This window comes from Hemiscyllium ocellatum, chromosome 14 (assembly GCF_020745735.1).
Source record: "Hemiscyllium ocellatum isolate sHemOce1 chromosome 14, sHemOce1.pat.X.cur, whole genome shotgun sequence".
NCBI lineage: Eukaryota > Metazoa > Chordata > Chondrichthyes > Orectolobiformes > Hemiscylliidae > Hemiscyllium > Hemiscyllium ocellatum.
Window position 1 is genome coordinate 19,470,159 of NC_083414.1, and position 16,054 is coordinate 19,486,212.

A 16,054-nucleotide genomic window follows, 5' to 3' on the forward strand; every position below is an offset into this window, starting at 1 on the left:
AATGTGAGAAATGTGGGTAGATTATTTTCTAAGCTATAGCTGAGCCATTGGAAAAGTCAGGGGAAATCTGTACTCTATGTCCCATCCTTTGCCTTTGCAAGCATGTGTTACTACAGCTCTCGTTTGACTATTGTTTGAGCCCATAGAATTGCATCCCAAATCTTGACACTACCGCACATGCAAATTCTGGGCTGCTGTAACCCACGTTTCCATCAATTGTGTAGGAATGAGATATGTTCTTGGGATGATTAGTTGGAAGCTTTGCTGGGTCAGGTAACCCCTCATTATTTGGAAATCAACTCTTATGAGATGGCAGTGTGATGGTTGTCAAATTTCACAGTCAATTCTCTCATTGCAATAACCTGACTTTCACCAATGTGACTCCAGTTTGTCAATAAGCAGCTGAGAGAATTTCTATTTAGAGTGAAGGTGAGAGTCTCCTGCAGTAGAAACGAGGAATGATTACTAATTTTGTAATATAATCAACTTTAATCACAGCATACAGAACATAGTCTGCATGATTTCTTTGTGCAAAGCTGAAATATGTGACACTCAGACAGTACAGCGAGACATGCTTAGGTTTTTGTTCCCTTCTGCCACGCGCTATTCTGACTCGATCAATCCTTTAGACAACTCTGAGCTATTGATAATGGAAGCAAGACCCTCACAGTAGCCAGAGCACAACCTTTTAATAGATAACAGCATCATTTTCCATGTTTACATAATAAGTGAAGAGACTCTGCTGTAAGTTGCAACACTTGTAAGGTCATGGTGTGGAGTGTGGTAGCTTTCAGTCCATTTATTTCAGTAAAGGGTTAAATAATTTCAAGTGTGGATGGAAAACTGTAGGTTGTTTGCATTGTTTTCAGGATATTCAGTTATTAATGAGGAAACTATGGTTACCCAGCCAGAAGAATACTGTAAGCCAGACGGTACTGCAACGTACGATCTGCACTTTGAACACTTTAATCAAACAATACAAAAAAAACTACAGATGCTGCAGATCTGAAATAAAAACAGGAATTGCTAGAGAAACTCAGTTGGTCTGGCAGATTCATGTTTGGAGTCCAGTGATGCTTCTTCAGAACTGGACCAGAAATGTTAATTCTGCTTTCTCTCCCACACATGCTTCCAGATATGCTGAATTTCTCCAGCAATTTCTGTTTCTGGTGCTGAACATTTTGTTTAGCTGACTTACCAAATCACTGAGGATCAATGTGAGGGGCTCAGAATAATTTAGAATAAGCTATACCACAACAGGTTAACGTAGATGAGATACAGAATAATGTAGAATGAGCTATACCACAGTAGATTTAAGCAAAAAGAGGGAATAATTGTGAACATCATCCAGATTCTAAATTGATAGTTGAAAATAATATTGTCAAAAATTACTTTTATGGACTTGATTTTAAATTATCTTGAATGTACCTATGTATGCACTAAGAAGAGCAGTGAATAGACTAGTGTACCATGTGTAACATGTGCCAAGGAACAATTAGTTGAGAAAGTTGATTTATTCTTGCATCAGGCCATGCCTCCACAATAATATGATTAATGTTCACTTGCTCATCTTTTACAGGGAACAACAGACAAAGTCCAACCACAATGATAGCAGTCAATACTTCAACTGGTGTCAACACTTCATCCAAAGGACAGGACTCACAACATGGATCAGAACGGAAAAATATCAGGCCGGTCAATGCCCAGAAACCAGATCACACATCAAACTCAAAGCCAACCGTTGACAATAGTTCAGATGAATATAAATCTTATTCCCGACTGTGTTCTACGTGGGATAGGGAGTGCATCGCCAATAAAACTTCAGCCCAGTGGAATGATCTGAAACAGACATTGGGCTTTGCTTGGGAAATGCATGTTTATGGGGCTGGAATACTCTTTGTTATCCTCATGCTGATGTCTCTTATTAATTTAATTGGCTCTCCTATTTTATACATTCCAGATCTGAGCTATCTCATGGCAGCCAATGCCCAACTCTTTGCATTGGGTCTTTTAAGAGCTATTTATCTGTTCCTTGATCCCTATGGCAGCAAGTCCAAGCTTCCTCCGGTAGGTAGTTTGGTGTTGTACAACATTACACTTCCCCTTCTCATCACCACCTTTGGCATTCTTACCCTGATGTTGCTGAAGATGGGGAAACTTCAAATGCTCTCCTCAAACATACAGAGCCCAGCCTTCTTGGCAGTGATTGCAGTTATCCATTTTGTCGTTCTGTTAAGTGGCGATCTCTTATATTTGCTGCTGAATCCTGCTGTGAATATAATCCTCCATATCTTCTCAGTTTCATGGGGATCATTTCTCATCTTTGCATTTTTTCTCATCTGTCGCAAACTCAAGATTCAATCGGAAGCCACTGTTGGGCAAATCCAGCAATCAACAGTCCACAATGAGGAATCAATTGATCTCCAGAATCCAGAGAGGGCACTGAAGCAGCTTTTGATCTTCACAAGAGTGATGGCAATTGGAGGTGTCTTTGGATTACTTTGCTGTGCACTGCAAGTCTATGCTATTTTATGGATGTACGGAATATTGGGAGAGAAGGGTCATTTCTATTGGTCTTGGTGGTTCCTCCAGTTCTGGTATCGATGTTTTGAGATTGTAATATCCTTTGCCATGTGTTTCGTGACCTCCTATGCATTCTGTCAGCACCAAGGCCGGCCTGATCACATTTGTTGGAGCAAGATTGTTCAATACTTCGATCGCTACAGGAAGAGGGAAGTGCCGGAATACCCTAACAACTGCTATGATTGGTCATCTGGAACCCAAGACAGGATAACCAACAATGACATCTGCAAGAACCTTATACGAAATCAATCAGAGAATATGCCCCTTAAAGCATTGAATGAACCGAAGCCAAACAAAAGTTACTGCAACAAAGATGGCTCCATGATCTCTCTGGATCACAGGCCCAAAATACCAGTCCTGGGACCCAAATCTCACAATTTAATGATGGGTCGCTCATTTACCAGCATTTGCATTGAGAAGGAGTCAGTGTTATCCCTCAATGTCTTTGACTTACGTCCACCTTCACCCATCAATCTTAGCCGAAGCATTGACGAAGCTCTTTTCAGGGAGCACATCCTCAGAGACAGCTTGTTTCACTCTTCCAGTCTTCAGTATCCCAGCGACAAATCCGTGGAAAACTCTTCCTCCTCTTTGACAATACGCAAAGCACTTGATCAGGGTAATGTCACACTGGGGCCATCAGAGTTCAAGCGTCGCAACAGTGACCCAGACTATTTGTACAGCCTCGCCAAGTGCAGCTCATTGAACAATGTCCAAACGGATACATCCCAGCAGACCAGCCAGGATCTTGAGCACACGCAAGCATCCAGCAGGTTGCACCGGTCAGCATCCAGCAGTTCCTTGGACAGTGCTTCTAAAACATCCTTTGGAATCCATTGGTACTCATGGACACGTAACCATTCCTCTGGCGAGAGTGTCCCCTCTGCTGACCCAGCTAGTGAGAGCCTCCTCCCGCCAAGCAAGAATTTAGACAGTTCTGAAGTGAAATTGGTGACAGAAGACCCCAACCTTGAAGCGCATAAGAGCTTTATAGAAATAAGAGTGATTGATGATGTCAGTCTTTCTAGTGATACCATTGAACTTTAATCCTTGGGCACAAGTTGGTTTGTTTAATAGTACTTGGAGAAAATATCAGATCTGGTTGAATTCCAGGCATCTTGCATTGTTTTTAATAAGAACAAAGGCTCATGATTACCACTGATTGAAAGGAGTGTTACAAGACACTCAGAGAAAGGAGCAACAATACTTTGTCTTTATTCACTGAAACTTAGTCAGCTCTTCACTCTCTGATTGTGAGGCTGAATGTTTAGTTCATACGACCAAATTGGTTTTCTGTGATCTATCAACATATTGCATTTCAATATTCATTTGCAGTCACTTAAAGTCCATTGTAACACTAAACAAAAGTAACTTTTATAGGTTAACACTTGAGTCTGAGACTAATAACAATCTTAAAATTGCCCAACTATCGTGAAAAGAGCTTAACCTGTTATAAGGAGGCAGTTATGGATAATGAATAGATACATTCTCGTTGCAAAAGAAAATCTATTTTCTTGATTTGAAAAAAAAATCGTCATGTGCTCGCATTATGAAGGAACATGCTATATGATTGTTTAGCACTTTATTGATCTGCCTCAGAGATTGAAATGTCAGATTTCCTGAGGACATCACAACAGTCATCCAGGAAAGTATTATGTGACCACACTATTTTACCATTAGTCACGTAAATCTTTGAATACCCTTACTATGGGGGTAGGCACCAACTCTTTCTATAGAGAAAATGGTTCTGCAGCAAGAAGTCATCTTTGAAATTAAATAGATTTCAAGAATTATACAATACAGACAAAAGCTGTTTAATCCAGCATCCCTGTGCCAGATGAGGCCACTCACCTGAGAAAGATTTGCATTTATATAGCACCATTCATGCCCTCAAGATATCCCAAAATCCTTCATAGCTAATCAAGCAGCTCTGAGGGGTAATCACCAATGTAATTTAGGAAATGTAGGCAGAGGGAGATAATTAAAAGCAGAGAGAGAGTGGGAGAAAGAGAAAGAGGCAAGAGAGAGCTAAGGGGAGAAACCCTGCCTGTTTTACAGCTTCGCAACCAGTGTCCTCTGCACAATTGACTTTTATTGGTAAATATCAGAGTTTGTTGGAAACAGCTACAGAGTTGCCCCATTCAGTTGTTCAAATATATTATTTGAAGGACTCACCAGCTGTTGTAGGGCTTTTCCAGTATGGTGTTTATTCAGCTCTCCTGTTTCTAACAGTGGCTATTGTATTTCTGAAATTAAACTGCCAGGACTGTTTTCACAGATCAATTTGAGATGGACGAGTTGGAAATGTTAATCACTGTGTTTTACTCAATTCTGCGATCCTTGTATTTTCCCCCATCCATCATTGTTTTTGAACACGATAGGAATGAGGGATTATTTCATAATGAAAATAGTCTCCTGTCACCGCCAGACCCTGAGTTTCTTTTCTTTTCAAAAAGCTAAGAGCAAAGTGTATTTTTCAATTGACGTCATTTCTTTGACGGCAAAGTTTTCATTGCTTATTCTTCCTCACATGTTACAAGATGTCTTTTAAGTTATAACCTGTTGGCCAAATCAGAACAAAATGGAAGGGACTAAGAAAGAGAGTTTACCAGAGAAGAAGAATGTCTTGCATAAAGCTGACAGAAGCAAATCATTATGTACATATATATCTGCTATTGCTATGATCAGATCATCTCCAGTAGGTCTATAATAGATTGTGTGGTTTGGGCTGAACTGGAGTCTGTAATAATGAATTCCATTTAATTTGAGCTCTATTCTACTTGATTCTATTTGAACTTTTATACTTAGGAATCCATTTGTTCCATTATTAATCATAAATCATAATTCTAAAGGGGGTACAGAGCAGAGGGACTGGGGTGTATGTGGAAAATTCATTGAATAGGGAAGACAGGTTGAGGAAGTATTAAATAATGAACGTGGGACCCTGTAACAATAGGCATAGGTTACCAAAGCAATAGAGTTAATGTGACCCTGCATAAAACACCAATTCACTATCATTTGGAGTATCGTGTTCTATTCTAGGCATCACATTTCAGGAATATTGTGCAGGCTTTACAGAGGGTGCAGGGAAGGTTGGTGAGAGTGGTTTCAGTAATGAAGGACTTCAGTTATATGAGTGGAATAAAGAAGCTGGGACGGTTCTCCTTAGAGAAGATGAGGTAGAGAGGAGATTAACTCGAGATAGACAGTATGATGAGGGGTCTGGATGGAGTAGATAGGGCGAAACTGTGCCTTGTTGGTCTAAAAATTGAGAAACAGAAGACACAGATGTCTGATAAATGGCAAACAAATCAAAGGAAACACAAGGGAAGACTTTTTTTAAAAGAGTGAGTGGTTAGGACCTGGAGGAATGTGCCAAAACTTGTAATGGGGGCAGATTCAACTGTGGCTTTTAAAAGTGAAAAGAGATTTACAGAACTATGGAAGAAAGGGCAGGAAGACTTTGGAAAGACTGTGCTGTATCTCTGGATTGCTGAGCAACTAGGAGAAAGTGAGGACTGCAGATGCTGGAGAGTCAGAGTCGAAATGTGTGGCGCAGGAAAAAAGCACAGTAGCTCAGGCAGCATATGAGGAGCAGGAGAGTCGACGTTTCCAGCATAAGCCCTACATCAGGAATGTGGAGATGGAAGGTAGCTGAGAGAAGAAGGTTTGCTGCTACAGCCAGATACATATGTTGCAAACACTTTTGGTCTTATATTAGCCCTCAACAGAGGAAATACCATTTTGTTGACCTGCTCTGCACCTTTTACCACACAATAAGCAAACTGCTGGGTTTAAAGACTGAGTTTCACTCACTTCATTTCCAAGTTTATTATTTGGGTGTTAATGTGGACAAAATCACTATTTGGACTTGCATTTTAAAAGGAAAACGACATAATACACATAGTTCTGTTGCCACAAAATCTATGGCAACGACTGCAAATCAAGGCTCCCTTAATTATTCACAGATGCAGAAGGATTCAGAGGATATCTGTAGGAGCTGATGAATAAATGCACAACTCAGCAGTTACGTCCAAAGAAGATTGAAGACATTTGAAATTGAACTTGGACATAATGTTAAGAAAAGAAAATCAGCAGTGATTCAAAGCATTTGCAGCAATCCATGACTTGATTTCAGATAGATTTTCTTTAAAGTTTTAAACTAACATGATGTTTGTAAGAGTCACAATCTTCCAAAGGTGGTATGGAAGGGTGAGGCTGACTCTTTTTATTTGGTCAAGTGAGAAGTAGAAAAAACTGAGAAAAACAAATGTAGACTTTTCCAGGAATGTGCTGATGTAAATGCAAAGTGAGATTGAACCATCTACGTTCAATTGAGGTTGAAATAACAATGTATTTAAACACGTTTACTTGTATTTTTTGCTTGTCACTATTTGTATAATAATTCTGTATTTTTATGAGCAGTTGTTTTTGACCTGTGTTGTAAGTTTACCCCAACCATGACATGTAAATTCTGCTAAATTAAATATTTAGATTTTCATTTTGTTTTATAGAATTCAGGAACTAACACAGCAGTTCAGAACATCACTAAGCTGTTACTGTTTGCATCTGCACATGTGCAAGAAGTGCTCCTCCCTAGTGATGCAGTGCCAATAGATTCAGCTATGATAACTTCTCTTTGCAGTATTTCCAAATAGCAATATTCACCACTTGCAGCTACAGCCTTATAAATGCTGCTTAACATTTGCTTGCCTTTGGATTACAGTATTATATCTGATGAGGTCAGTGACAACATAACTGATGGTTGAAGTTGCAACTTCTTTTCCAAAGATTTCCCAGGACAGACCGACAGAAATGCATCGTTTGCACAGAGCATAAACTTGCTAGGACCTATTTCCCCACAGCTATAGTGAATGCTACCTGCAGTTGTTAATGTCAGCAACTGAAATAGACAGTGCATACGATTTTGGCAGCAAAGATTTCAAGACACTTGCTACATTATCATTGTGTGTACATTTTTCAGGGAGAGGTGGTGATGTGTGTGTTTCGAGGAGAGTGTGAATGCATGTGCAGAGATTTGTGAAATACACAAGAGAACGTGTGCCAATTTCGAGAATAAAGAAAGGAGAAAAGGCTGGAAACATTCAACAGGTCGGACAGAATTTGTGGAGAAATTTTCAGCCATTCAGCATTTTGCCTTTGAGTTTGTAGTGACATGGGGGCGTGCGTGTACATTATAGGGGACAGTGCGTTTGTGTGCATGGCTGTGTTTATATAAGAGGCATGTATACTTGATTGAAGGGGTGGGGAGGATGCATGTGTCTTTTATATTTGGTGGATGTGCAAGTGTTGTGTATCCAAGAGGAGAGAAGATGTAATACCTTTCATCATCTTGAAAGAGCATCCTTGTATGGGCAGACTGAGTGAGTCCTGAAACTTAACTGAAATGATGTGATATTCAAATATTGTGATGTTTAAACTAGCACCTTTTGAACCAAGGCCCTTTCAATTAGACCAGTGAGGACCATTCTTTGGGAACATTTTCTCTCAGTGCATTCGGGGCCTCTTTGCAATTGATGTACTGAGGTCATTAAGGCTAAATACTCCGTCTCAGTAAGGTACTTCAGTGCCTTAATATTTAATCTGGCAAGCATTTGCTAAAGCCATTGGGGTCTATTTAAGATGCACATTAAGAATAGATTAGAAAAATATTTTAAAGACAGGAATCTGTGCTTGATAGCATAACTCCTTATATTAAGATTAGTTTCATTAAGAGACCTGCCCTTTAAATTCTCCATGTTTAATTCTTCTCATTGCAGTATTTTGGCCAAAGTGACCAAGTTGACCTTAACTTTTTTAATCTCTTATATTCCAATATAATCAAGACTTGCGGCTTCTAATTGCATAAGATCTTACAGATAATAATGCATTACCTTTGTTTCTCTTTATCTTGGAGCTCAGCACTTTTGACTAAAGGACGCTCCCTGAATGGTATTAGACAAATAACTAATAATGGTCCATTGACATACTGCAAAAGATTGAGACTGAGAGGCAGACATTAGGCATGGCTCCCAGACATTGTCGTATTATTAAAGACTCGTGTTCTTGTGGTGCAGTGGTGGTGTTAGCTAACTTCGGGCCAGAAAGTCTGGGTTCATGTCTCAACTCCCATGGAGGTGTGTCATAACAAGTTGATTCAAAATAATTTATTTTCAGACTTACCTCCTGTACAAGACAGACAGCCGGGTTCGTGAGGCTCCATTAAAGAGGGACAATTAGCTCAGAAAAGTTTAAAGTGCTTAGATAAGCCAAAATGATGCATAATGTGGCATTGTTGGTGATATGTCTGTATGGAACACTTTGTACAGCCAAAGCATAGCAGTAATGTTTAAATTCCCTTGTAATTATTATGTATGTTGCTTTTGATGTTATTTTATAGCAAATTTATACTTTTAATTTTTTTACATTTTGTTCATATAATAAACCAAATGTTTGTTTTTGCTTGTTCTGCAGTCTCCTTCTCCTCTCTGAGCTCTGTTTACATGGTTAAATGTAGATTATAATACATAGGAATACTGTGCATCTATTGTGCATTGAATGATAATGCAGATGTAAGCCCATTCCAACCTCTCACATTTTAAGATATGATGGGTTTTAGGTTTTACAATTAGATATATAAAGGTTTCCATATTGGACAAGAAACTCTGAATTTGTGACTTACAATTCCACCACAGTAAGTTGCCAAATTGAATTCAATAATTTTGTAAAAGAAAATATGAAAGTTGCCAGGGTAATAGAACAAAATGGCCACTTTTAGAGCTGGGAGAGGCATCTTTGCTATTATTTGCTTTGTGGCAAAGTGAGATCAAAAATAGATTACCATTTTGTTGGTGATCAGACATGGAATTGGTCCAGAAAGCATTTACCAAGATGTTGCCAGCAATGGAACACAGAACATAGAACAGTATAGACAGACCCTTCAGCTCTTGATGTTGTGCCGACCTTTTATCCTACTTTAAGTTCAGACAAACCAACATACCCTTCATTGTACTATTTTCCATGTGCTTACCCAAGAGTTGCTTAAATGTCCCTAATGTATATGACTCTACTCCCATCGCTGGCAGTGCATTCCATGCACCCACCACTCTTTGAGTAAAGAACCTACCTCTGACATCTTCCCTAAACCTTCCTCCAATTAAAATTATGCTCCCTCGTAATATTCATTTCTGACCTGGGAAAAAGTCTCTGGCTATATACTCTGTCTATGCCTCTCATCATCTTGTACACCTCTATCAAGTCACTTGTCATCCTTCTTCACTCTAATGAGAAAAGCCTTAGCTCTCTCAACCTTCCTTCATAAGACATGCCCTCTAGTCCAGGCAACATCCTGGTAAGTCTCCTCTGCACTCTCTCTAAAGTTTCCACGTCTTTCCTATAATGAGGCGACCAGAACTGAACACAATATTCTAAGTGTGGTCTGACCAAGAGCTCTATAGAACTGCAGCATAACCTCATGGCTCTTAAACTGAATCCCTCTGCTAATGAAAGCTAACACACCATACACCTTCTTGACAACCCTATGAAATTGGGTGACAACTTTGAGGGATCTATGGACATGGACTCCAGGATCCCTCTGTTCCTCCACATGGGCAAGAATCCTGCCTTTAATCCTGTATTCTGCATTCAAATTTGACATTCCAAAATGAATCAGTTCACACTTTTTCAGGTTGAATTCCATCTGCCACTTCTCAACCCAGATCTGCATCCTGCCAATGTCCCGTTATAACCTACAACAGCCTTCCACACTATCTACCACTCCACCAACCTTTGTGTCATTGGCAAACTTACTAACCCACCCTTCCACCTCCTCATCCAGTCATTTATAAAGATCACAAACAGTAGAGGTCCCAGAACAGATCCTTGCGGAACACCACTGATCACCAAGCTCCAGGCTGAATACTTTCCATCTACCACCATCCTCTGTCTTCAAAGGACCAGTTAATTCTGTATCCAGACAGCCAGATTTCCCTGTATCCTATGTGTCCTCACTTTCTGCAGGAGCCTACAATGGGGAACCTTATCAAATGCCTTGCTAAAATCCATGTATACCACATTCAATGCCCCACCTTAATCAATGTGTTTTGTCACATCCTCAAAGAATTGAATAAGATTTGTGAGGCATGAACTGCCCCTCACAAAGCCATGCTGACTATCTCCAGTCAAACTATGGTTTTCCAAGTAATCATAAAGGGTTTGAGATATAAAAACAGTGTGGAAAGGCTTGTGTAGGAGTCTAAGGGGTGACCTATGAGAGGTATAGATAAGATTAATGACAAGGATCTTTTCCTTAGGGTGGGGGATTTAAAACAAGTGGGCATATTTTTAAAAGGTGAGAGGAGAAAGATTTAAAAAGGGCATGAGGGGTAACTTCTTTACACAAAGAGTGGTTCATGTGTGAAATGAACTACCAGAGAAAGTGGTGGATTTGGAGAAGTTCATGAATAGGAATTGGTGGGATATCGGCCAAGCGCAGGCAGGTGAAGCTCGTTTGGTTTGGGAACATGGTCAGCATGGACTGGTCGGGCTGAGGGGTTTGTTTCCATGCTGTATGACTCTATGATTCTATATATAAATACTATGGCTATAAGAGCAGATCTGAGATTAGACATCTTGCAATAAGTAACTCTCCTCCTAACTCTTCAACACCAGTCTATCATCTACGAAGCACAAGTCAGGAATGTGATGGAATCTGGGTGAGTGCAGCTCCAACAAAATTAAAGAAGCCTGACATGATCCAGAACAATCGAGTAAAAAATGAGGTCTGCAGATGCTGGAGATCACAGCTGCAAATGTGTTGCTGGTCAAAGCACAGCAGGCCAGGCAGCATCTCAGGAATAGAGAATTCGACGTTTCGAGCATAAGCCCTTCATCAGGAATAAGAGAGAGCAGCCAAGCAGGCTAAGATAAAAGGTAGGGAGGAGGGACTAGGGGGAGGGGCGATGGAGGTGGGATAGGTGGAAGGAGGTCAAGGTGAGGGTGATAGGCCGGAGTGGGGTGGGGGCGGAGAGGTCAGGAAGAGGATTGCAGGTTAGGAGGGCGGTGCTGAGTTGAGGGAACCGACTGAGACAAGGTGGGGGGAGGGGAAATGAGGAAACTGGAGAAATCTGAATTCATACCTTGTGGTTGGAGGGTTCCCAGGCGGAAGATGAGGCGCTCCTCCTCCAGCTGTCGTGTTGTTATGTTCTGCCGGTGGAGGAGTCCAAGGACCTGCATGTCCTCGGTGGAGTGGGAGGGAGAGTTAAAGTGTTGAGCCACGGGGTGATTGGGTTGGTTGGTTCGGGCGGCCCGGAGGTGTTCTCTGAAGCGTTCCGCAAGTAAGCGGCCTGTCTCACCAATATAGAGGAGGCCACATCGGGTGCAGCGGATGCAATAGATGATGTGTGTGGAGGTACAGGTGAACTTGTGGCGGATATGGAAGGATCCCTTGGGGCCTTGGAGGGAAGTGAGTGTGGAGGTGTGGGCGCAAGTTTTACATTTCCTGCGGTTGCAGGGGAAGGTGCCGGGGGTGGAGGTTGGGTTGGTGGGGTGTGTGGATCTGACGAGGGAGTCACGAAGGGAGTGGTCCTTGCGGAACGCTGATAGGGGAGGGGAGGGAAATATATCCTTGGTGGTGGGGTCTGTTTGGAGGTGGCGGAAATGGCGGCGGATGATACATTGTATGCGGAGGTTGGTGGGGTGGTAGGTGAGAACCAGTGGGGTTCTGTCTTGGTGGCGGTTGGAGGAGCGGGGCTCAAGGGCGGAGGAGCGGGAAGTGGAGGAGATGCGGTGGAGGGCATCGTCGATCACGTCTGGGGGGAATCTGCGGTCCTTGAAGAAGGAGGCTATCTGGGCTGTGCGGTGTTGGAATTGGTCCTCCTGGGAGCAGATGCGGCGGAGACGAAGGAATTGGGAATATGGGATGGCGTTTTTACAGGGGGCAGGGTGGGAGGAGGTGTAGTCCAGGTAGCTGTGGGAGTCAGTCGGTTTATAATAGATGTCTGTGTTGAGTCGGTCGCCCGAGATAGAAATGGAAAGGTCTAGGAAGGGGAGGGAGGAGTCTGAGACAGTCCAGGTGAATTTCAGGTCGGGATGGAAGGTGTTAGTAAAGTTGATGAACTGTTCAACCTCCTCGTGGGAGCACGAGGCAGCGCCGATACAGTCATCGATGTAGCGGAGGAAAAGGTGGGGGGTGGTGCCAGTGTAGTTGCGGAAGATGGACTGTTCCACATATCCTACAAAGAGACAGGCATAGCTGGGGCCCATGCGGGTGCCCATGGCAACTCCTTTAGTTTGGAGGAAGTGGGAGGATTGAAAAGAGAAGTTATTCAGGTGAGGACCAGTTCAGTCAGTCGAAGGAGGGTGTCAGTGGAAGGGTACTGGTTGGTGCGGCGGGAAAGGAAGAAGCGGAGGGCTTTGAGTCCTTCGTGATGGGGGATGGAGGTGTACAGGGACTGGCTGTCCATAGTGAAAATAAGGCGTTGGGGACCGGGGAAGCGAAAATCCTGGAGGAGGTGGAGGGCGTGGGTGGTGTCCCGAACGTAGGTGGGGAGTTCTTGGACTAAAGGGGACAGGACCGTGTCGAGGTATTGGGAGATGAGTTCGGTGGGGCAGGAGCAGGCTGAAACAATGGGTCGGCCGGGGCAGGCAGGTTTGTGGATTTTGGGCAGGAGGTAGAAACGGGTGGTGCGGGGTTGTGGGACTATGAGGTTGGAGGCGGTGGATGGGAGATCCCCTGAGGTGATGAGGTCCTGGATGGTCTGGGAGATGATGGTTTGGTGGTGGGAGGTGGGGTCGTGGTCAAGGGAGCGATAAGAGGAGGCGTCCGCGAGCTGGCGTTTGGCTTCAGCAGTATACAGGTCAGTGCGCCAAACTACCACCGCGCCTCCCTTGCTGCGGGTTTGATGGTGAGGTTGGGATTGGAGCGGAGGGAGTGGAGGGCTGCACGTTTTTTTCTGCGGGTTTGATGTTGAGTTTTTTCTGCGGGTTTGATGATGATCCAGAACAAGGCAATCATCTTGACTGGCACCTCATCCAACACCTTTAGCATTCGCCATCAATGGACCAAGGTAGTAATGTGTACCATTTATCATCTTTCCCCAACCCATTGACTGCAGTGGTTTGAGGAGGTAATTTAATGTCACCTATTTAAGTGTAATTAGGGTCGGGCAATAAAGGTTAGTCTGGCCTGAGATGCCCACATCCTGTGAATGATTAAAAAAATGCCATGCTGTCCCCTTCACAGTCTGATGAAACAAAAGAAAAATCCATCAATCACAACCTAAGCATTTCAAATAATCCAACATGCACTGGCCTTTTAGGGAGAGTGTCTGATATTCAATGCGGAAGTAATATTTCCTGACTTCATTCCTTAATAATGTCCCGTTAAGATTTCTCCACCAGATTTTTAAAAATCTACACCAATAATTATTTTTTTCACTTCACATACTTTGATTAGATCAATACTCTTGAAGGAATGCAAGCCATGTCTCTGCAACCAGTCTCCCTGCTCTGGGAAGGTAGTATAGGAGAGAGTGCAGAATAGGTTTCCAAGGATGTTGCCTGGATTGGAGGGTTTGAGCTGTAGGAACAGATTGAATAGCCTTTTTCCCATAATTTCCTCCTCCTTTATATTCCAGCATCTTTGAATGTCCAAACCAGTAGGATGAAACTACCCAGTGGAAAGTGGAGATCCAGTTCTGAAGTGGATACCAAAGGTGGAAACAATAAAGAAGACAATGAGAAATGATGAGCAACAAAGAAGCCAGAACTTCACTTGAAGCTAGAATGGGTGTTTTGTTAAAACCCGTCTTATCTGCACTATACAAGGAGACCAATCAGAGGATTGGGGTATAACACCATGAGGGAATAGAAACCCAACGGTATTCCTGTTGCTGGACAATGATAAGACTAGATAGATAGATGAGTTACATTTGCTCAGTTTGCATGGGCAAGCGTGTATGGAAAGATCATTGGAAGCAGAAACATTGGAACCTTGTGCAATGTGACATCAAGGGAACACGCCCTCTGGAGAGCATGGGGGAAGATGCTGAGGAAAATGTGTTTGGGTATGGAAAGGTGTTCATGCTTTTGCACAGCACCATTTGAAAAAAGCAATAATATTAGCTTTTGGAGGACACTCCACAATACCCCGGACCAAACACTAGCTTTAGGAGTTCTGTTAGCTCTTCAGTTTTCACTTTGATTGAAGGACACAAATTAGATTAGATTAGATTAGATTCCCTACAGTATGGAAACAGGCCCTTCGGCCCAATAAGTCCACACCGACCCTCCGAAGAGTAACCCACCCAGTCCCATTTCCCTCTGGCTAATGCACCTAATACTATGGGCATCTTTAACATCATAAACTTTTTTTCTCTTTACAGATACTGAGACACCAGCTGTGCATTTCCAGTACTGTCCATTTCTTTGCAGATTTGAAATTTTAAATATATTTAAACATATATAAAATGTATACATTCAACTCTTTTACTCCTGAAATGTTCAGAGTTATCTGATATAAATCAGTTGAACAAATTGAATTGTGGAACTAGCTTCATTGTCCTTTGATAAAATGAGCTAAAAATCCTGATTCGAATCTTTATCCATGCCAACTATATAAAAAGGTAAAATATCATTTAATTGTGATGCTTCCTACAGTCAATCAACCTGAGTATAGAATTCTGGTCTCCCTGGTATAGGAAAGATGGTATAGGAAAGGCTGCAGAAAAGGTTCACAAGGATGTTCTATGGGTTGGACGACTGGAGTGATAGGAAGAGTTGAATAGGCTAGGACTATTTTCTCTGGAGCATCAGAGACTAAGGGGTGACCTTATAAATGTTTATAAAATCATGAGGGGCATAGTTTTAAAATGAGAGGGGAAAGGTTTAAAAAGAATCAAAGGGGCAACTTTTTCATGCAGAGGGTGATGCGTGTAAGGAATGAGCTGCCAGAGGAAATGGTGGACACTGGTACAATTACATTTAAAAGGCATTTGAATGGGTGCATGAATAGGAAGGGTTTGGAGGGATATGGACCCAAATGCTGACAAATGGGACTAGATTAATTTAGGATATCTGGTCAGCATGGATGAATTGGACTGAAGGGCCTGATTCTATGCTATACACCTCTATGATTCTAACTTGTTGTATTTGAATAGAACCTTTAGTATAATAAAACACATCAAGGCATGTCACAGGAGCATAATCAGACAAAGGTTGCCATTGGTTAAAGAGGACATTAAGTGAGATGGCCAAACACTTGGTCAAATCTGTAGGTTTTAAGCAATACCTGAAAGAAGGAGAACACAATGGAGAGGTGGAGGGATTTTGGGAAAGGAACTCCAGACTTCAGCCTCACAAATGAAGAGGGACTGCTTACATGCAGAAACGGAGGAAAGTGGCTTGAGCAGGAGTCAGAAACCCAAGGTGATGTGGAAAGAATGCTGGCGAAGCACAAAATAAAGGAAGATTT

At 42.2% G+C, this 16,054-nt stretch overlaps 1 protein-coding gene across 1 annotated transcript in view; it reads left to right on the forward strand.

Moving 5' to 3' along the window:
* Positions 1-3,855, forward strand: part of LOC132822279 (proline-rich transmembrane protein 3) — a 60,940-nt gene extending 57,085 nt beyond the window's left edge. Inside the window, exon 4 of the mRNA XM_060835452.1 lies at positions 1,580-3,855. Coding sequence (XP_060691435.1) covers positions 1,580-3,630 — 2,051 coding nt within the window. The 3' untranslated portion in view covers positions 3,631-3,855. The remainder of the gene's footprint in view (positions 1-1,579) is intronic.
* The last annotated feature ends 12,199 nt before the right edge of the window (positions 3,856-16,054 follow it).